General features: G+C 41.3%; 3 protein-coding genes across 3 annotated transcripts; 2 read left to right on the top strand and 1 right to left on the bottom strand. All coding sequences in view use genetic code 11, as the record gives it.

Moving 5' to 3' along the window:
- Window positions 1-5,766: 5,766 nt before the first annotated feature.
- Window positions 5,767-11,257, top strand: EGR_01307 (Transforming growth factor-beta-induced protein ig-h3; the record flags this gene model as incomplete). Its single annotated transcript, XM_024490556.1, has 12 exons — window positions 5,767-6,032; window positions 7,897-8,118; window positions 8,286-8,409; window positions 8,635-8,712; window positions 8,994-9,191; window positions 9,266-9,509; window positions 9,609-9,758; window positions 9,838-10,025; window positions 10,117-10,253; window positions 10,330-10,474; window positions 10,816-10,986; window positions 11,174-11,257. 12 exons carry the CDS (start codon window positions 5,767-5,769, stop codon window positions 11,255-11,257), a joined length of 2,007 nt encoding a protein of 668 aa, XP_024354880.1.
- Window positions 11,258-12,929: 1,672 nt separating this feature from the next.
- Window positions 12,930-18,251, top strand: EGR_01306 (hypothetical protein; the record flags this gene model as incomplete). Its single annotated transcript, XM_024490555.1, has 4 exons — window positions 12,930-12,971; window positions 13,738-13,816; window positions 17,261-17,298; window positions 18,231-18,251. The coding sequence occupies 4 exons, from the start codon at window positions 12,930-12,932 to the stop codon at window positions 18,249-18,251; spliced, it is 180 nt and encodes a 59-aa protein (XP_024354879.1).
- A 156-nt stretch (window positions 18,252-18,407) lies between these two features.
- Window positions 18,408-21,562, bottom strand: EGR_01305 (Enhancer of polycomb; the record flags this gene model as incomplete). The annotated part of the gene is made up of 7 exons (XM_024490554.1): window positions 18,408-18,482; window positions 19,277-20,042; window positions 20,112-20,263; window positions 20,300-20,486; window positions 20,518-20,932; window positions 20,969-21,122; window positions 21,404-21,562. 7 exons carry the CDS (start codon window positions 21,560-21,562, stop codon window positions 18,408-18,410), a joined length of 1,908 nt encoding a protein of 635 aa, XP_024354878.1.
- Between the last annotated feature and the right edge of the window lie 219 nt (window positions 21,563-21,781).

Raw genomic sequence — 21,781 nt, 5'->3', positions numbered from 1 at the left:
CCGTCAAATCACAGCCCTACTGGGCGGAGTCAACTCTCTCTCTTCTGCCTCCAATCCCCCCATCAACCGCAAACGTTGTCACCAGCATCGCCGCTGTTTCTGCCGCTGGCACTCGGAATCCGCGAACTTCGCTTTACCGCAAAGCGGTGCACACCTACGCCAGCAACGCCGATCTATGCTGCTCTATCCGCCTGGGAAAACAGAGAAATTCGCTTGAAGTAGATACCGCATATCTATCGAGGGCGACACCTCAGAGGCCACAGTCTGTTTATACCCCACTCCTCCACCCCATGGGCAGTGGGGAGGCCTGTAGCAGTCCAGTCATCGATTTGGGTATTGTGTGCCACTTTACACTGCATGATCCCCTGTGACTGTTTCTTTTTGTGCCTATGTTTTTTTAGCATGACAACTTGTGCTACCTCTGCATGACCACACATCTTTTTGACTGATCATTTTTCCAGAACCCTATGACGCTTAGTTAATAACTTCAGTGCTTTTTAACTTGAAGTGTTTGTCACCAGCAAATTACATCAGTTACATGGTCGATTTTTAGACCAAATGATTTTAATTCTATAATGAAAAGAGCATCGTAATATCTTAAGTTATCTATCTCTAATCTATGCTGTGCTGTCATTACATTATCGTTATGACTCAATTTTTATAGCCGGATGAAATAATTAAACCACATTACCTTTTTGTTGACTAGTATTTAGTGTTTCAATTTGACGACTGATTGTTTTCCCTTTTTTTCTAGTAAATACTGGTCAAGTGTTTGATGCATGGTGTCTTTTGACGCAGGTAATATGAACTGGGAGCAGCAGACTGGTTCTTCAGTGTCGAGCGCTTTTGTGATGGTGGAACCTAGAGGATTGCAGAAGTTACCATCCTTGAAGAAGTCACCAACAGCATCGGTGTTTCAACACGAATCCTTTCGTAGTTCGGCTACTACGCTGACTGCTCCCCCGTTGCAGGATCCCCCACCTATACTGCCACCGTCTCAGCCGCTAATCTGCGCCACCATCAGGGCCTCCACACCGCAGAGTAAAAGCGATGGCGAAGATGCCGCTTGTGCGTCAAGCACCGTCAAGGCTAACGGCCTCACACCCCGCCCCACGCCTCCAAACGTACCCGCGAGCAACGGAAACAGTTCGCCCCAAATCGTAACTTCGAAAATACTTGTTCTACTTTCTATTAAGTAAATACAGTATAACAAGTTCATTATGCGGTTTTAGGACCAGCGGAAGACCAGCAAAAGTAGTACAAGCACTCGGAAGCCCTTGCTAGACACCTCCGATGAGACTCCGATCGGTACTCTCAAAAAACCATAAAAACCACTTATTTGAATAGGAAACTTGCTCCCCATCTGTACACTGATCTACTGACCTCATCTATACCTTCCCTTCTATTATAATGATAACCGGTGACAAAAATGTGTAAAGTGGCATACATGTGTATGCACTCTTCATTCGCTGCACATATGTAGTCTGATCCTTTAAAATGCGACTAGATTTATTTGTAATTCAATGTCAAAGGTGGTGAATCGTATTCCAAACTATTGGGTTTCTTTCCCCTTATTTAAATGTTGTTTTGACAGTCATTAAATACAAAGAATCATTGAAACTTGTTGAATTAGCTCTCTTATTAGCTTTATTCTCCCTTTCCTTCACAATTGCCAATCAAAGTACGCGCTACTCCTATAGTTTGGTGCGGTGACGAAAAAGTGAAGCATAGAATAGTGAATAGCTGCGCTGACTGCTATTTTTCTCACTAGACTCAGGTCACAGTGTACCTTATTTAAAACCCAAGCGCATCAGGAATTAGGATTGTGAACGTCTCTACATAGCGGATGGTGATCTTTCTATCATTCTACTGAGTTGTTATTTTGTGATTTGAAATGCTACCTATTACAATGGGGACTAAGGAGGGGACTTGGCCCTCTCTCACTCCCTAGCTCATGCGATCGTGCACACCGTAGATGGCTGTCTCTTAGCGCTGGGTACAGAAGCTGTGTTCTCGCTACCCCCGATAATCATTTAACAACCAAATTGTAACCCTGCCAATAGTTCAGCTTTTCGCATGCATCACTGATCTTCAACTGTTTTGCATTTTATTCCCTAATTCCGAACTTCACATACTATGTGCGGGGTAGACTGCTTAATCTAAGACACACCGTCTTTGTTATTCTGCACTGACTCAGCTTTTGCATACTTACCATGTTGAAGGCATGGAGTGCCCAACAAGGTTCCCCTTTGTCTAGTGGTCATTAATCTCGGCTTAGTCAATTCCATTTCAATTTCATTCAGGCTTGTATGTGGTACACCATTTCTTTATTACCATTTGACTAATGATGATGCCTAAATTTTAGTTTCCAGCCTCCCACTAATCACCTAGCTCTAGTTCCTAGGTTTTTTTCTGTGATTATTAAGCACTTCCCAATGCACTTAGGCATCATGTAAATCCCTTTGAAAATTATTAAATTTCTCGATAGTAGCTGTTAAGAGCTGGACAAATCGCGTTGGGATTTGCAATTACTATGCGAGTAGAGCCATAGCATTCGTACTCGAGGTGTGGTAATGTGGACGTGGCTCTTCCTATCATTTTGATTACAGAGCAAGTTTAATATTGACATGCAAGCTTCCACGGACTAAGTAGCTTTGCTAATGAACTAACCATCACCGTTATTAATAGAGCATGACTAATTCACAAGAGTGGCCTACAAGTGTTATGACACAACGGTATGGGTTTACTTTGACTAAGAAATATTATTTATTCTTTCTAATGCAAAGGGTGGACTCATTTTGCATGTGACCCATCCCTTTTCCCAGTCTCATTTCTTTTGCATTGAGCTCAAGTCTAGATACACACCAATTTGTGCAATACAATTTTGTCCTACGAAAACTTCCTTTCACATACCTCGCCTCTTGCACTGCCGCAATACCGTAGTCCAACTCCCATACTTATTAATAGGACTAATTGCGAGAAATTAAAAATTCTTTGTTTGAGTTCTTAATTTGTTTATAAAATATCCAATGGAATTTGGCTTGGCTTTCAAAGTATCCGGTGGGTATTTGCTCAGAAAGTATGCCTTTACTTGTAGTTTACGCCTACTTTTTACAAAAGACGAAGTCTTTAGATGGAAGGAACCACGTAAAACGAAATAGTGTGGAAGAATGTTTTGAGTCACAATTAAGTTACGTTATTAACCTCTTGAATGAATTTCGGGTGGAAGAAATTCCCATTGCATTGGACATTGAGGGTCTTAAATGAATGCACACTTATGCACTAGAACTATATTCTTCAAATTTTTCCATTAATTAGACAAAAGAGGTATGGGGTTGGTTTTTGATGGTTTGAATACTAGGAGGCTTATGCTATTCTACTTTTTTGTCGATATTAAGACTTAAAGGGCACTAGCTGAGTAACTCGAAGGAGATTACCGCGTTCACTTAAAGCTATTAGATATTAAGGATTGTTGTGGCTTAAAAGCTCCTGCAGATATCTCAGTTTGCTGAGCTCTAGAAAATAGTTTAATTATAGCTCCCGTCGCGCAGTTTGTCTGAAGATAGACCTTCACTCCCAAAAACCTGGAGCATGGATTATGAAACCTCTTATTTAGCATAATGGTTAGTGAATTAACAATCCGAGGACATATTGCTTTAATTATTCGTCAAAGACTGGTTAGGTGTGCAACTTTTGCGGTTTTTTCACACCTCAAATCAAAAAATATGGCACGTATGATTGATTCTAGTTTCTTGAACTCTGACACCGCTACATGTCTAATCAGAGATCAGGTAAGTAAAGAGAAGGAATACTACCTCACAGACCCATGCAATGGAGCGATTTAGAACTTGCGCCGCCATGACAGGCCCCGACTCCTGGGTTCACGGTTAAAGTCATGTCCATTTACTGCCGCTTGCACAGATAGGTAAATACAGAGGCGTGTGCATATGTATGGGGTCTTGGGTCTGATTCATGTAATTCACGAACCCACCGGTATCATTTCGACACGTTTGCTTAAGCCTCTAGCTTCTTCGTAAACACTAGAGCTGAAATCGCCTGCATTCATAGTTGTGTACCCATGCCGTCATCTATGTGCACCCCTTCAAAGTAAATAAAGAGTGCTGAAAACAAAAAAACATCTGCAAGTTCAAATGAGCTCGAATAAATCAGAACATGTTTAGGCGCATGACGAAGCGTAGCACTTATCCGGGTATAGTTCGCTTACCGCGTCATAAGCAGTCACATACACAACGCCTGTTAGCGGTGCCTAAGTTTTTTTAAAGTCAAGTTTCATTTTTACGTTTCAGGATGCATTGTGATAATTAAGTAACACAAAATGCTAAAATTCTAGAACTTAGAAACGAGTGTTGCTGCATTATGCATATTATTGGAGCTAAAGTAAGGTATACCACTGCAGAAAAAGTCTATTGTTTTAACAAAACGCAAAAATAACACCTGACGATGGTGACCGACTAAACAGATGAAAAAATTGTCTGCAGCATTATTTTCGATCGCATGGCAAACAGCCTCTCGATTTTTAGCATCTGTAGCTCGCGTCACGTTTCATTTGAAGTAATCAACCAACTGTCTCATTTAACCTAACTTTTCCTTTTATTTAGTGGCACAGAAAATTAGTGTTTCGTGAAAATGTTATAATTTGCGCCAGCATCAAATGACACTTGCCGCAAAACTCTACGATAATGCGAACGACTTGGTAATATCGGTGTTTGTGAACATAACTTGTTAGTACAAGGCATTTGAAAAAATTAAAAGCTTTTAATGGCCGTTTAATGACTTGATGTGGCTTAGAAATGCGTTAAGATTGCTCTAAATAATCTTGTCTCGTAAAGGTTAAATTATCAAGAATAGGTCGACCAATTTTTTGGTATTCAAGTCACTTGTAGGCTGGGGTTTAAATCCTAGAAATACTTTTGGTTTCCTGTGAATTACCTCACAGGCATATTCCAGTCTTAAATTTTCATAGATATGAGAAAACGGGGAGGTTAGTTACTTTAGGGCCTATTTACAAGACTCCTTGGGCTACTATAATTTATGTTCCCCATTGCCGTCGTGCTGTTCATGCCACCACTAGATTTGCGAACGCCTTCTGGTTTGAACAGTTGGATGTACGTGGCCCTAATGGAGGAGACGGAGCTGCGGGCCTTCATAAGTTATCCATCCCAAAAACACTTCAACTGAGCAGTCAGTGGTATATTTTGTTTAAAAATAATAATCAAGTTCTGAAACATAGCATTTCATCACTTATGATATATTCTTGTTGAGAGAAGTTTACTAATGCATTTTCCTATGCGCTTTTTCATCAAAGTTTATGAGTTATAAGGAGAAACATTACGCGGGTAAAGAATTTACGAACTCATAAAAATTTCAGAAGCTTACTTTCTCTTCATCTAGACTTACTTAAAATTCACTGTACTCAATTAACTAAATATTAGCAGATCCTATAGTAACCTTTAAATAAACAAGTAACTAAATAAATTAATTAATAAGGATCTTATTACCTCCTACACTTTGGAAATTCGAATGGATAAGTATGTCATGTATTGAGGCGCCTCAAACGGACTTGGATGGTTTGGTAAAAGTTTTGATGCCAATCATGCGTACGTGTGTACATGTACGTTGTTTATAAAAGTGGTAGACCTATGGCCTGAAGGCATGCAGACAGAACTGATGATATATTTATATACGTATACATATTTGAACCCCATCTGCCTACGAATACGCACACAAATTCAAATCAACACAAAAATGTTGATGACGACGTCGACAACGGTGAGACGCGTTGCTCTGTGCTCCATGACAGCGAGGCTACTGCTTCTGACGCCGCTACTCCTGCTCAGGGCCAATCCTATGCGAGGTCAGGCATTAGCACCTGAACTACCCGAGGAATACCAGCGAAAAAAATACGGGCCTCTCTTCCAGGGTGTAAATCTCTGCGCATATAAAGAGGTTCCTCAGCCAAGCGGAGAAAACCTCATGGCATGGATTTGTGGCCCGGTAGACGGAAAGAACGCGTAGGTTTAAGATTTTGTAGCTCCCAAACAATTTTTTGTACTGATCTTGCTTGGCACACTTTAACACTAACAAAATTATCAATATAGAAGCATAGATTTAAATACGGAGAAAGTAAACATGATATACATATTTTTGCATCGTACACATTTTGATCATATTTTCGTAAAACCCACTGTATTATAGCCGATCCCTTTAGCTCCACACACAAAATTTTGTTTCATTCGATCCGATGAATGTTTTGGACTGCATGCAGATTTTTTGTGTGTATTTCCCTCCTCAAGTAAAACTCTCCCACTGGTGAATTGATTTTTTCCGTTGAAACGTAAGCAGCCGAACTTTTGACTTCATTAAAATGCTTATATGCAGAAAGAATGCAAAGCATTATTCGCATATTTCTGCATTTTGGTATAACGAGACTTTACACGAAAATGAATAAAACTGGCGTTTTTCCCAGAGTAATTATTAAAAACACCAAATTATGCGCCATTTGGCCTAGGGAAACAAAATTTGTAATCTTTAAATGTGGTTTGGGTTAACATTAGTGTTTGTCGCGAAACCTAATTTCGATCAAAGCGATGGTGTGATTTTGAAATAGGAGCTAACTACAAAACCTGTCAGGGGCTCACAGGTTGTCTAGTGGCGATAGCTGCCGAGGGGCGCACACACCGAATTACTCTAGGTTTCGGTTTGCTATCAGCTGCGGTATTTATAGCAATTTGAAATTTGTGTATATTGGCAAGTAGAAAAGTGTAGTCTTTTCTTGAGTGTAGTCGCTTATTTATGCTACAGTTTTTTGCTAAGAAGGTGGTCTCAGTTTCAGGGATCATAAAAGGTAGCATTACAAATAAGTATATTGGCTTATTATTTCAGAGACAAAGTTGTCGCGGTTTTGTGCAATTAAGCTTCATGCCCGTACATGGTAGTCAAAATATGATTGAACTTGTTTTACATGCAAAAATTAATAGCCGGATTTTAAAGTTTGTTTTTATTTCTAGTCAGTCTCTAAATCACACATTATTATCGTTGAAATCATAGTTAAGAGGCATGGAATGATTGGTAAATAAATGCTCATCACAATTACCTTGCATGGATTTGAATAGTTCTGAGCAGAAAACATTCTTGCGTAATATCTGGTAATGGCATGTTTACGGTTTATGGGTTATAAATACAAGCGTTTCCATCAAAATCTACTAAAAATAATCAGCAACAGGGAGGCCAAGGTCTAAGCCCTCGGATTGAACACCACGAGGTCATGGTTGTCCGTTTCTTCCTGTAACGAAGACTGGAGGAATAATTTTTCTTTTAATTTTGCTTTTCAAGCATATTCTACTGGATTATTTATTGAAACTGATAGTCGTATAAATTCACTCCAAAGGTCCCTATGCATATTCGTTTTTGTTGTCGCTGTCAGTGTTAAAAACAGTTACATTCAATGTTAACATTTTGGTTTACGCTAAAGAAAAAATTCAATGTAATTAGTGCATTCCTGTGTGCCATCTACATTGCAAAGTCTTGCCATCAACACTGACAATTGGTTGCACACAGTGGATTGGATGCTAAACAGAGGGAGACATATTGGTGATATTAGCTCAATCCATGGCTCGAACTAGGGAACTTGCGAGCACTTGAAATCACTTAACGGGGATAATTCTCCTATCAGGTTATGAGTCATACTATAGACTAGGTGAAAGTGATGAGATAGCGTTGCTTCTTGAACTTCCACTAGTGGAAAAGTCGAGTGGTTTTATGCACAGTATGAAAAAAAACAGTGGGATTTCATACAGCCGTAAAAACGCAGGCGTATTTACGGTTGACACTGTCGTTAGTGCGAGTTATTCTCAATTTTGGCTTTTGAATCTCCAGAATAATCAAATACGACTGCTGCCCCGGCTACAAAAGAACTCCCATAGTAAATAACGAATGTGTTGAAAAGAATCCCACGTACATGCCCATAATTCCAACGCTAGCAGAAATGAATAAGGTGGAAACTGCTGACATTCTCCACAAGGTTGAGTCAGCCTTGGACAAGGATGGAAGGGACTTCACAGTCTTCGTACCAGAACAGGATTCCTCCTTACAGACTGTGTAAGCCATGAGTTCGTTGATTTCGTTATTGTAATCTTGACGGTAGGATGAAGAAAAACTGACAGTATTAAAATGCTATTACTTACCAGTGTTGCTGCTCACTTTTTTTAAGAAATTTGAAGAATTCAGTTTCGATGAATCTTACTAACCTTTCTTTTCGTCTACAGTCTAGAGCGTGACATTAGTAATCTCATTATCGACGGTCGCCACTATTCCGGTGAATTCACAAATGGTGCAAATATTGTTACCGAGAGCGGTTATCCGTTAAAAGTCTCCACCTACCGCAATGGGGTAGGTTACTATCTTTCCATGTTTTGGGCATTGCAGTGCGATTCAAACAATATAAACATTAGTCATGAAGTGAATGTCTGCGCTACAAATAACTCTAAAGGGTGCCCCTAAAAATGTAATAAAGCTTAGTCGGCAATTTTTAGAGAGAATATTGGACTTCAATAAGGAAATTCTCCCATTGATCCTTTGATGAACAGTAAATGCATTTTCACATTCTGCTTTCAGCTAGTCTTTGTGGAATGTCAACTCCTCACAAAACCGGACTATGAAACCTCAAACGGTCTCATCCACGTAACTGGCGGAGTGAGTTTTTTCTTCCCTCTACAAAAAATGATAAGGGTTGTTGTCATTCAGATACGTGGGGCGCAAATGCATTTACTTACAGGAACCAAGTTCATTAATACCACCTTATTTGCCAGTACGAATTCGTCGAACTGGCAACTTATGAATGTGAATTTAGCGTGAGTCAAAAATTAATGTTAATGTAATAACGTTAAAAATTTTAAAATAATTTTGCGTAGATTTTTAAGTGCATCATTCATCACAGCATTGCATAAAATAGGGTGTTTCCTTGCTCCAAACAGCCCATTGATGCGTCGAACAGGTACAGTTCAGTAATTCAAAGGCTCGAAGCTGACCCGGATCTATCGGCATTTACTGCTGATATTCCCACCGATCTTCGTAGTCAACTTGGTGCTGCTAACAGCATGGAGAGGTATACAGTGTTTGCACCTACCAACAGTGCTTGGCAAGTTGCCAAACGGGGTGTCAATGGCCCACAGGTAAGTGAATAGATGAGATGGTACTTACCATAATTAAGTAAACGGCGCCATAACTACACTAATTTCTACTAAAGGGAGTTGCTAATCTCGTGAAGCAACACATGCACGATGGACTAGTATGTGGTCAGTCATTGGACGACCAGCTGAGGTTGCTGGGTCCTTCAAAGTCGAATACGTTCGTTCGTGGTATGCAGCAGCCTGATGGATCAAGAGTGCTGAAGGATTCGTGCGGAGCTAAAACTACCTTCCAAAAAATGGATATGATGGCAGGGAATGGAGTTGTTCATAAAATCGACAATGCTCTAAGAAGTCCTGCATGTAAGTTGATCACAGCTTATAAATGCGCCTATTCACAGCCTAATTTTACTTAACTTTACTTTACATTGAATGCTGATGGTAATTTATTGTTTTTCAAAGCGATGGATTTCCGCAGTGCTCTGGATTGTCTTGCTAGTGGTCTGGACCCGGAGTTGAGTCAGGGGGCTCGTGAAATGGCTGCTTGCGCCATCGACGTCCAGCCGAGTGACGATGTTGTTGTCCTTCTCCCAACACCAGAGGCACTTCGCTGTAAGCAGAGACACTCCGTTGAACAAGAAGGAAAATAATCTATATTGGTTTATATGAGAGCAAATACTCTGTTATTTAGCAACAGGAGGTTTGGACAAATGCTCGCTTTACCAGAATCATGTCCTCACCTCACAAGATTGCAAGATGAAGAATGGACATGGAATAGGCACGCCTCAAGAGTGCCTCTATACCACAAAGTATACTACTTCGGATGGTCGCCATCCCACTGTAGCCAATCAGTACATCCGCACAAGGGACGGCAGCCGGGTAAATCAATCACCAACAACCAGTGCTCAGAATCGGCCATCCGAAATGTTGTTGCTGGCTCTCTATTCGATTTCTCTGTTACATTATTTAGTTGCACTTTGGAAAAGCGGAGACCACCGGTCTGAAGCCAATACCATTTAGAGGCGGTGTTATCTACCCAGTTTCATCAGTCAACCCACCTCCGATCAAAACGATGATGGAGATAATTAGGGACGATCGCGAACTCAGGTTGGTCGATTGGGATGTTGGAGTAGGAGGATTAAAAAGGCGCCAAATATCCACTTCACCTTATTATTCGTTTCAGTGATACATATGAAAAGATGCAACGTGCAGACTTCGGCAGCATTCTCAATCGAAATTCCCCGAATGTTGTTTTCTTTGCGCCTCAGAATCATGGGTGGAAAACTAGAGACAAGGAGAATGCTTATAGACCAGGCCAGTTGCGAAAGGTACATCCGCTTCAAACCTCGACATGATTTAACTTAGATACAAGTAGTGCTTGATAGGATTAATTTTATATCGAAGTGTATAATCTAAATATTTCTATTATATTATGGTAGTGCCACTCTCGAAGTTGATCCCAAGATCGTTTATTCACACATTCAATTCATTTGTAATGTTTTAGGTCTTAGGACATGGAGAAAACACCGTAATAAATCCAATAGAAACCATTTTTCTTTTTAAACATCATTTTAGAACGTTTCCTTATGGTAATTGCTGGAGGCATAATTATGATAATTGAGGACCCTGAATGATGCCCCTCTCTTACTGCTTTAATTCGCTACTCAAGCTCTTTGAAATGCATACCCTGCCACATCAATTAATCACTGGTAAAGACGGGAACGTTGAATCAGAGACTATACAGAACGTTAAATCACTCTCGGGAACGGATATAAAGATCAAACGAAATTTGGATGGCAATACCTTCATCGGCTACGACGGTCTTGATCCAAGCCACTGGGTATGATCCCTAAATGTCCCCTTTCGTAAAGCATCACTTTGGCCGTTTCATTCATACTGTTAATCAAATATCCACGATTGAATTTCATACAAAACATACCCCCATAACTTTCCTGCACTTTCCAAAGAAGAAATAACTTGGGTAACCTGGAATTGTATCAAAGTTAATACATGTATTTGATTTGTAGGCGCTGGCTATCGGAGACCCAATACTCGCCAGCGATGGAGTCATCTCGGTTGTAGACTGGCCTCTTGTCTGTAACAACTGCTAACGGGTATTCTAAGAGCCTCCTTGGTGTTGATGTAGATTACCCCCGTTGATCAGTTACCCTTCCAATGTCTCATTCTTGATTCCGTTTGCAACTGGTGGACCTTTTACTGTTCCCTCCTTTCCTTAGCTTCCCTTCAATGAGATAATTGCTGTGTTCCCACAACTAAAGGTGCTTGTTTTGATAGTACAAAAGTCGAATGCTTGGGTACTCATTGCGAATGCTGAACTTAAAACAAGTAGCATCAAGGTCGCCGTACTGGTCCCGAGAGCGATACAATGTTAATGTGTATAAATGGTAATATTTGCCGTTAAAGAATTAACAGTATTCGCATGTTACAAAGAGTGCACCTTTGACAAGCATGTTTGATTTAGTATCGGAATTAAATACGCAATAAGAATACTCGCACACTGCAAAAGTTTGCTAGATGAATTTACTGAGCTATAATTATGCAATTCTTTCCACATGTCTCGTCTGCCTAGTATTTCACCATATCCAAATTTAAAAGTGAGGCGACAAAGGGTGCGAATTTAAATCAATCGCAAATATTCTTCATACAAATAGATGATTGCGCGGATGACAGAAAAACTATCATTCGAGTGTATTACTGTAGCATAACGACATCTTGTTTTGTGATACTTCAATTTACAAGTCGTTGCTATTCAAAATAGTCTCACACAAGCACCAAAAGAGGAAACTCAGAACAACCCTTTTGCCAACATTGAGAATCAGAAACTGCTCCACCTATACCATCATTTAACTCCCCCTCTTTACCTGTATAACTACATATTCGTCAACATTTGAAGTAGCTAGAGTAAACAAGCCGACACCAAACCATCAAATAAACGCTGATGTGGTGCCACGGTGCATGTCAATGTTTCCACTTATTCCATTAAAAGGCCTAAGCATTTCCTGCTAACAAACAGAAAAGCGGACATAAAATCTAATTCTAAGTATGAGAAAGCCCGGAATACCGACCTGTACATTACAGGATGACCTCGTCGAGTCCGGCTTAATTTAGAATAGTAGTACAAATTGCGTAACTCATACTGACATGAACTTAACAGGAATGAGTTAGAAAATAGTTCCTACAAGTCCTTTCCTCACTGTAGCCATAGTCATCATTAGTTCATACGAAAAAATAAAATCAATAGTACCTGCCTGTAGAGTAATTTAGGGGGAGCAGTGGTGAACAATAAATCAAAAGTAGGAATAATTAATCAAGAAGAAGGATTAAGTTGAAGGAGACAATTTTAATACCATTCCCACGTATCGAGAGTAAGCGAAAGGGCCCCAAACAGATAACGGGTCGGTCATTATAGGATTTCAAGGACATAGGCTTTGACAACAGAAAAATTTGTGCATAGGGTGTATATAAATGCGACCATATTCAGAAAGTTGACTAATTGTTTTGTAAATCGCATAATATTAAAGTCGCAGCTGCATGCTGAGTAAAAACTCAAATGTCTTCATTAAGAAACTTCAACATTTTGATATGCGGAAGACATTGCAAAGTTGTGAACGAATAGTTATAGTGAAAGTCTTTAAATCATGTTTTAGGTAGTTAGAAGAATCAGGTAGTTTCAAGTGAAGATCCATATTAAAAAAAGTCGGGGAAGGCCTGCACAATTTTTGTGTCAATTGGTCAATGCTTCCACGTTCGTAATTGACCTACATGTTTATTGTCTCCATTGGTATCGGGAAAACGCACCAAAAGGTATAAGCAGATATTTAGTTTGTAGGACTCATTCCACCCATTTTTGGCCCGAAATCTTATTTAGCTATCTTTGTATTCCATTTTTTGATACAAAGGCATGCATTGTCATAACTCTCCTTTCTGTGTCTTGTTATCCCTCGTCAACCACTGGACATGAGATTTCGCCCTCATTTCGACTATAGTTTCATTCCACACAAAGTTGTGGGTATTGCGCTTTTTCGGCATCCTCATTCTGTGCTATATCAGCCCCAATTTCGCCTACAAAATAACTGTATAACCCAAAAGTATTTACACACTAGACTAGAAAATTCTGCAACTTTAATTGGTCATCCTTACACGACTCATTGTTAAGAAACTGTCTAGCCCCATTTCTAGAGCAATGACAGTTTTGATGGTTGACTTTTGATCAGAGGATTTTCGCACATATCCCGTTGATTTCCCCGTATCTGTGAACTTCACAACACACTGTGTTTATTAAAGATCATGCACAATGGCTGAATTGAGCTTGTTATGTTTCTTGGAAATGATATAATTGTGTTACATTAGTTTGATCGATTCGCACACTCTTGAGTAATTCAGTCTTTTATGCTACTCCACCGATTCCCGCTTTTCACGAGTTTTGCGCATCCGTTTCCTCTAATAGCACTTTTTCTTAGGTTTCACGCTAAAGACCTTGAAGTTTCCGATAAATGCTTCCATGACATTATGTGGCTTTCCAGCCTTTGGGTTATATGCTAATATCATTAGTTTTTCCACCCTTTTATAGGTTCTTGTGTCAGAGACCTCGACCCAATTAGTAGAGCTTTTCGTCGAGAATTGCGCCTTCAATGGGAATAAATCTGCAAGTTTATGAGTGAGTTCCCTATTTACTTGTTTAACAATTATTTCAAGTCGACGATCGTATGGTTGTACAGTTAGTAAATCAGTCTATTTTTACATGTTGGCAGTAACCAAATCCATTTCGACACGTACTCTGTCCTTCGCTTTTGTATAAGCCGTGCCTTATCATCTTAGAAGGTAGTAACGAAACCTAACAGTTCCATCCATGTTTTACGCTTGGATTGTATAGTTGAATTTGTGGATACAGTTCATAATTTCGTAGATATCAACTTGGCCCAATTTTTTAATTCAACGATGTGATGCACGCATTCGCCAGCTCACAAACTGAATCGTACAATTTTTTGGCTTTATGAAGCTAATTTAGAGGAAATACGCCACCAACCTTTCTATATAATAATCACTAAATACTTAAGTGTTCTTTGTCACCTTTGATTACACTTCTAATGTATTTCTTAGGTATACTGCTGAGATAATGGAGACGATTTGGGCTCATTCATGCTTTCTCATGGAGTGAAATTGTTAACCGCATAGGCAGCATATGATGGAGTGGGTGATGAATTTTCCCTACTCTTTCACGAGTTTGTGATGTGTGATCATTTTTAGCACGATTAACATTGTTTGGCCAATTGCTGAATTAGTTGGGCTGGATATCAGCATGTTACTCTTCAATGTGTGGATATTTAAAATAGGCTCTTTTTGACTAGCCAGACAGCATTACCATCCGATTGTGAGCTGGCGATTATTTTATTTGGGGGTGATTTAACCTCCCTAATATTGGCTTCCTCGGCGGAGCCCTCTTTCAATTGCCATGACTCGTGATTTTGCGTGAACATACGCATGAGCAGAACGACGAGCGATGTAGCGTAAGGGAGTTTAGGGCCCTTTACTACCACACGTAATTAACCTATAACTGGCACATGAGCGATTTGCGCCGTGGTAAGGTTACTTTGCATCGTTCCTGTGTGCGTATACCCTATTCCACGTGCTCTCCCTGATAAATTATTCATCTAGCGTCCAGGGTATGCTTGGCCCTTCTTGAACAATCGCAGCAGTCATGTCACTCTGTTTGTCACTTCAACTTTGTTGCTAACGTGAAGAACTTCGAAATCGAGGAGCACTCCTATGTTGGAAAAAGTCATACTAGACCATGTTCTGAGTTGTTCTTTTACAACACAAAATTATAAAGACACTACTTTTTAAGCCCACCTATTATACTCCTCAACTTAGCACCCCACTAGACTGTAGCTTTCGCATCAGCATTGATTCCTTAACACAAGTCAGCTTGATGGTCATTATTCTACTCTTATTATTATTTTATGTAATAGTTAGCTTCATGATTTCCATATTTTTTGAGCTATGCTATGGTTATAATTGCTATCACGATTTGTAGATTTTCCTCAATTTCGTTCCCTTTATTAGGCAATTACCAATCCAACATAGCTACCTTAAGTTTAGTATTTGGGCGTCTACGTCATCTCTTTTCTTGCCATTTGTTTAAGGTAGTACCCTTACGTTGACATCTACCATGGTCATGTATTTTTCACGGGCGCTAGTTTACTCTTTAAGATGTTCCCCTCGGATATCGAGTAGCGGCTTTGTACCGCCCTGTATAAGTTACAACGTTTTGATCGAAGAAATCATAAAAGAATATACGCTGGATGAACTTGAGTGTGTACTCTCTCTGAGCCTGATTTTGGGTTATAATAACCAAAAGTGCGCATAAGTTACATGATGAGGAGTGATGTAAAGCTGACCTCAAAAATGTGATTATCTTTCTCTGTTGGTTAAAGGTCAACGCAACTGTCTTGAATTTCATGATATTCGCAATATTATTAGGTGACTACAGTACACAGCTCCATACAGTAAACTCCCGCGCCCAAGGTCCATGCTGATAACTTCTTTGGAGAAAACTTCTTAAATCTTCATCCGGTGAATGAAATCTGCAGTTCTCTAAATGAATTTGTTGCCTTCATACCTGCTCAAATCATTTGTAAATTTAAGGATGAAAACGCTTTTTGGGAACCTATCGCGCCTTAAGTGTTACCTTTTGTTTGCTAAAATGTCGAAGGTTGTGCCAAGCGTGCTGTTTTGCATGCCATTATTGCCTTTGAACATCAATCGAATGGTATCAGCCCTAATGAGACTTCCTGAAACTAGGCGATCAGGAGCGCCACATTGTCACTCATGACCCACTGGAGGCGTGTTTTAATATTGCTAGTGTTATTACAGTTCAAAAATTCCACACCAGCAGCATTCCTGAGAGATAACGTTCATGTTTATGAATGAAAATTATGGACCAAGCCTTGACAGTAATCTTTTAAAGCCCAATTCACCTCAGCATTAGAGCATAATCAAGATCTTTGATGCGATGATGAACAAACACATGTCGTTTTTTGGGGAGGGGGGGGGAATCTCGCGGTGTTTCCCTCTCTTATTTCATACTCAATTCGAGTATTTTCATAACTCTACATGAAATTTCTGATTAATTTCTAACTTCGCTATTTTTAATGCGATCTTGTTGGCAAAAATATATGTAGTATAATTGTATGGTTCGACAAAATTTGACGGTGGAAACGAAGTACATCGATACCTGACGATTTGTCATCCATAATTTCCATTGAATGAGTGATACTGAAGGCGCTCTTAGGTACATTATAAACACAGGTTCGTTAGCCGACCAGTTTGTCGGCGTCACTTCTTTAGGACTTTATTTCATATGCTCTTGATGCAGCTACGCCCGAGTTAGCTTTTAGCATGTAATCAGCGTTGAGATTTTTTTCACCTCTTCGACTGCATGAAGTGAAACGGTGACAGTCTTCAGCAAGAATGGGGTTTCGGACGCTGGCACCTGTACGTAGAACGCTAGCCACAGTCCGCATCGTTCAATACATTTGGAGTGTATTTGTTCCCAACTATTAACTACAGAACCGGAACTTTATTTGAAAGTCCTTTTTGCTCATCTCACCTTTGTCTTGTGCTTCGTCTTTAACCCCAGTACAAATCCCAATTTTGGGGGTGGCTTACATACAACAGACCGCGAAATAATGGCCAGTTTTTGTGGTTAAGGCTAAAAATGGTGGATTAACTTCGAATGCACGGTGCCATCACCTGAATAACACGGTTTTAGTCGGTCGGTGTAGGTAAAAAAGAATCATGTGACACGTAACTTTATGAGCCCTTCTGATTTGAGCGTTGACCAAACTACCCTCTTGACGAGGTTGAGTGATTTCGCCGACCTTGCCAGGTTCGCGCTTGCACGCCGGTCATCTCTACTACCGTGGCCGAACCCAATGTCACGAACGTTTGCGCTCATCGGGTGTACCTAATCAGCCACCATCCCAACTCCTTGAAGTTCATTTTCAGCCACTTACTGACACACCTATCGGAATTTCATCTCGATCTCGCCAATTTCCTTATGCGTATGTATGATTGCCAATGTACACTTTCAGAATCCATCTGGAAGATGCGGAGTCAGTGCTCCAATGACGTACGAAAGGATGAATAGAAGTACGTTTTGTTACCTTCATACACTCCGTCTTTACTTCAATACATCATATCACCTAAAACATCGAGACACTTCGAGCTAGGTAATAGAAAGTAAGATCCACTAAGACTTTGGTATTATCTCTATACACTTATAATACAGCATTAACGAATGAGTGGGAGGAGTTCTGTACAAAGCAGAAAATCGGGATAGGGGGGAGGCAGGAGATAAAACAGGAAGGTAGCCGCATTGACTAGTGTCTAGCGATTTAGGCCGAAAAAGGTGGTCAGGTGTGTAACAGTGTGGCTGCTCAGACATTGTACAAAACTGGGTGGATTATGCTGGGCTTGTCATCCGTTGAAGCGGCTCCGTCCTCGCGAGAATTCGAGTTCTTTACCGTTACTGGGTTCTTTCGAGCTGGAGTTACTTGGTGAGGTAACAGTGGGAAAACACCATCCTTCCTCGGTGTTACGTGGAGCGTTCCTCCGCCGTTGAGAAGTTGGGCCTTTTTTGTCGGCGGAGTAGCGGACGCATTGGCCATTAGTACCAATGCCTTGCCATTCTTTTGGGCAAAATAAAACATTTATTTGTGTTTTATGCACACTAAAGCTGCATATTTAAGATAGGATATTCTTGTGGAATTGGGGCAAGCCAGAATTTTGGCTATCCATTATCGACATCAAGGTTGTAAGAACCTGCGTCTCAGTAAATGTGGTCATATTCAAAACGGTCCGTTCATTAAACACTTTTCTTCGTTCAGCATAATTAATTCGTCGAATCAATAGGCAGTCGACGATTCGGCGTTTATTGCGCTGTGCGTAGCTTCCAACAATTACATCAAATTTTATGCTTAAAACACTACAATCACGCCAAGCACGAGTCCAGGTCATGGATTTAAAGTGCATTTAAAATTAATGGAATATTTATACTTTTAGCTTTCCGAATTGTACCTTTAGCAGATTGCAAATATACCAAGGTGGCATCTAGGTCTTTCTGCGGATTTTGAAGGAAATTGCTTCCTACAATAGGCAAATACCCACCCGACGCGACATCATTAAAAGGCCAAGTAGGTTTCGATGATTTTATTTTTTCTTCTGTAGGCATGCGAGAGCTCACTGGAGGATCTCGACCTCTTCAGCGGGTGCCAATCGACCGCTTGTATATGCGTCGCTTTGCACAGTTGTGCGCTCACACGAGTAAAGCCCGCAACACCAAGCCTGCCTTCTAACTCGACTCTAACCAGCTAATAGTATGCGTATTTCGGCATATAACCTGCACATTTTAACATGCACACACGAGGCGGAAATGCTTCAAATGACTTCAGTTAATTCATTCCTTTCCTCATGAGTGTGCTTACTACATGTTCTGGAACTCCCGTCTTTCCCAATGCACACACATCGACATGGCAAGACCCACACACTCGACCCAAGACGTGCTGCACCGTTTGCAGTCCATGCAAACACGCGAATTGTACATGACTTTTCGCTTATACTTTGAACAACTTAAGCTTGGCACACCCCCGTGGTTGGCACGAGGGTGGAAACCGCGCGCTTGCGAATTTACTTACGGAGACTATCCTTTCTACTAAAGATGGCACCGACCAAGGTAATAAGAACGGATTGAGGTTCGGGGGGCATGCTTCCACACCTCAAGCAGTTTGCATGTCGAGTGACATTCGTCCCCCGTACGATTTGAGCTTGCCATAAGCGCCACATTGTATAAGATTCGCCATATGGTTTGGTTTACAGATTGACTAAATACCCTTGTACGTCGGCAAACCATCATGATAGGATTGGCATGGGCGGCAGGCTGTTACAAAATTTTTACCTTAATCATGTGTACGCTAATTGGGATTGTAGTGGTAACAATCTGTTGTTAACTTACAGATGCCCGAAATTATGGTTCTTCACGAGGCGGTGTTAGTGTACAAGCAACTAAGACACAGAAGCAGCAAACGCACATTTACCAGAAAAGTGCTCACCGTGGCGGAGCTGTCAATTGGTGCTACGCGACCCTTGCCACAAACGGCGGCGCCATCGCCACCATCGCTCGGGGATGTCACCACCGGACACAGCGGGTCTGTGAGTGCTGTATCTACGCCTCGGCGGCATTGGTGGTGGTTTTTGCCCCTCATTGCCAACACCGATTTCACTGCAACAGTGGTGGAGGCAGGCTTCCCAACTAGTGAGGATCCGGCGTCTGACGGAGGAAGCGAATTCGAAGAGGGGCTAACCGAAATCTTATATACAGTATCAGAGATTGAGCGTGAGTAAATGCTGTTTCCTGAGCTACCGAACCAGCCACTGCTGATGCAGCGACCACCCGTTAGTCTAGAAAGGCTAAAGGCTAACCGATGCTTGGAGAGACTTCGCAGGTAAAATTGAAAACGTTTGAAAAGAACGTTTTCATTAGTGGGAGAAAGACTTGGGTGAGTTGGAGTACCAGGCGGTTCGTTCGATATGAAATCAGCAGGGGAACCGTTACAAGGAACAAGACCGCCAGAACGATCGAAACGCTGAAGTTGGAGAGTTTGGGTCTCTGGGGGTGAGGGCAGGGAATCAAGCCGGTGGAGGTAACTATCTACGTCTTCTGATGATTGCACACGATCAAAGTGCGTCCGACCGCCTCTGCCAAAACGGCGACGCAGATAACCTGTTTGAGTGTGTCGGGAGTTGTGGCATACGCGATCGATTCGAGAGAGACAAAACATTTCTTCACGAATCGCTTCGGGAAAGCATCGGCAATCTCTAGATTTAAGATGAGACATGCTAGACGCTCATAAGGAGGGATGAAATACGACAAATAGTCAAACCTACGATGGTCTCTGATATTTGCAACCAGACAACCGAATGAAGGAAATAGGATCGTTTCGAGCCTGGCTGCCCTCCGCGTCCGACGTGTCCGATGAGTCAACGAGCGCGTTCTCCAAAGACCGTCCTGAGATCTTCCGCTTTCGCGAAGTAAGATGCTACGACGCATTAGCGAAAAACCAGGGTTAACATACCTTTCGAGTGCTAAGGGCAAATAGGCGTTCGAAAGACCTGGGAGTTTTTTGAGCGACGGCATCCGCTTCGGATAGCTGGGCAGCTTCCCAGTCTTCGATCTTGTAGCGCAACTGAAAAACTCGACGGTCTACATCAATAGCGGCTTCTTTACTTACTTCCCTCTTTACCAGACGCGAGACTACTTCACTAGGGCAAAATTATCAGACCACCTCCTTACCCTAGGGACACCATCTGCTCTCTAAGCAAAAGCATTTTCTCGTATGAGTACTCATCATTTTTCCGGTTTTTGCGCGTTTGCATCCGTTCAGTTCGACGCCGAAATGCGACATAGGGATCGTTGTTGCTTCCACCTTCACGTTTTTCTTGGCGAACAGAGAGAATCAGTGGTTGTCTACATTGCACCCGCTTGTTTATCCAATAGTCGTAAACCGCAATAATGGTGGTCTGATCACCACTAAGTAACAACTGCGCGTCCTCGAGATTCATGACATCATGGCCGCAGCCCCGTTCCAGCCGGTCAATCATGCATTCAAAACCTTCTGATGACAAATTTAAACCACTCCTACGAAGCCACTCCTCGTCATCGGAGTCCATGTCATATTCGACGGACTCTTCGTCCTCCAAGGCTATTGCTGGAAAACGCATGATGTGATTGAATTACCACTTACTGCGAATGTGAATTAAATTTCTAGGAAGAGAGAAGGTAGCTGAGTAGATTTTTTCATATTCTTCAGATTTATCGATGATCTCAGGAACAGGAATGCTGACATTAGCATTCTTCTGCATCTGTAATGCCTGCAGCACTTCGATGAAGTGATGTTCCTGAAATCACAACCAATAAGTTAGTCAAAACATGCCAAAAATAAACACCCATGGCAGCGTAAAACCAGCTCTCCCTTGGGTTACAGTAAGGAACCGAAAAACAACGTCGGCTGCTAAACGTTTCGTGCTGGACAGCAATGTAACAGATCGATGGACCACTAATCAGGTGACTATAGATTGCCATGCCGCCCACCCTAGTCACGACGATTAATCAAAGAAGGAGAGAAAATGAATGAAAATTATTCATTAATGAAGTAAAGAGAGGTTTCAAGAGGTATTACGTTTTCCTCTTCACGCTCCATTCCACTTGGGACCGCAGGGGCTCCACGATTGACAAACGCTCCCTCGCCGAGTTCAAAGAACAAGTCTGAATCATATCTAACGATTGGTAGTGATCTGTTGAAGTCGATTTGGCGCGTACGAAACGAAACTTTGCTCATTCTAAAACAAAAGGCAGGTAGGCGACAAAGGTCCCAGGGCCTTAGTTCAAAGTAAGGTAGAAGTCACTCAAAGGGGTGAGTCAAGAATTACAAGGAATAAAGCGACACGTTAAAATCCATACAAATAATTGGTATTTATAAAGGATAAGGGAGAGAATACATCAAAATCTCGCCGTACCCAGCAATGGCGGCAAGGAAATTCAACAGGGCACCAATGGC

This window comes from Echinococcus granulosus (assembly GCF_000524195.1).
Source record: "Echinococcus granulosus chromosome Unknown EG_S00005, whole genome shotgun sequence".
Taxonomy (NCBI): domain Eukaryota; kingdom Metazoa; phylum Platyhelminthes; class Cestoda; order Cyclophyllidea; family Taeniidae; genus Echinococcus; species Echinococcus granulosus.
Note: the sequence above shows the minus strand (reverse complement) of the source record. Positions and strands in the feature narration are given on the sequence as shown.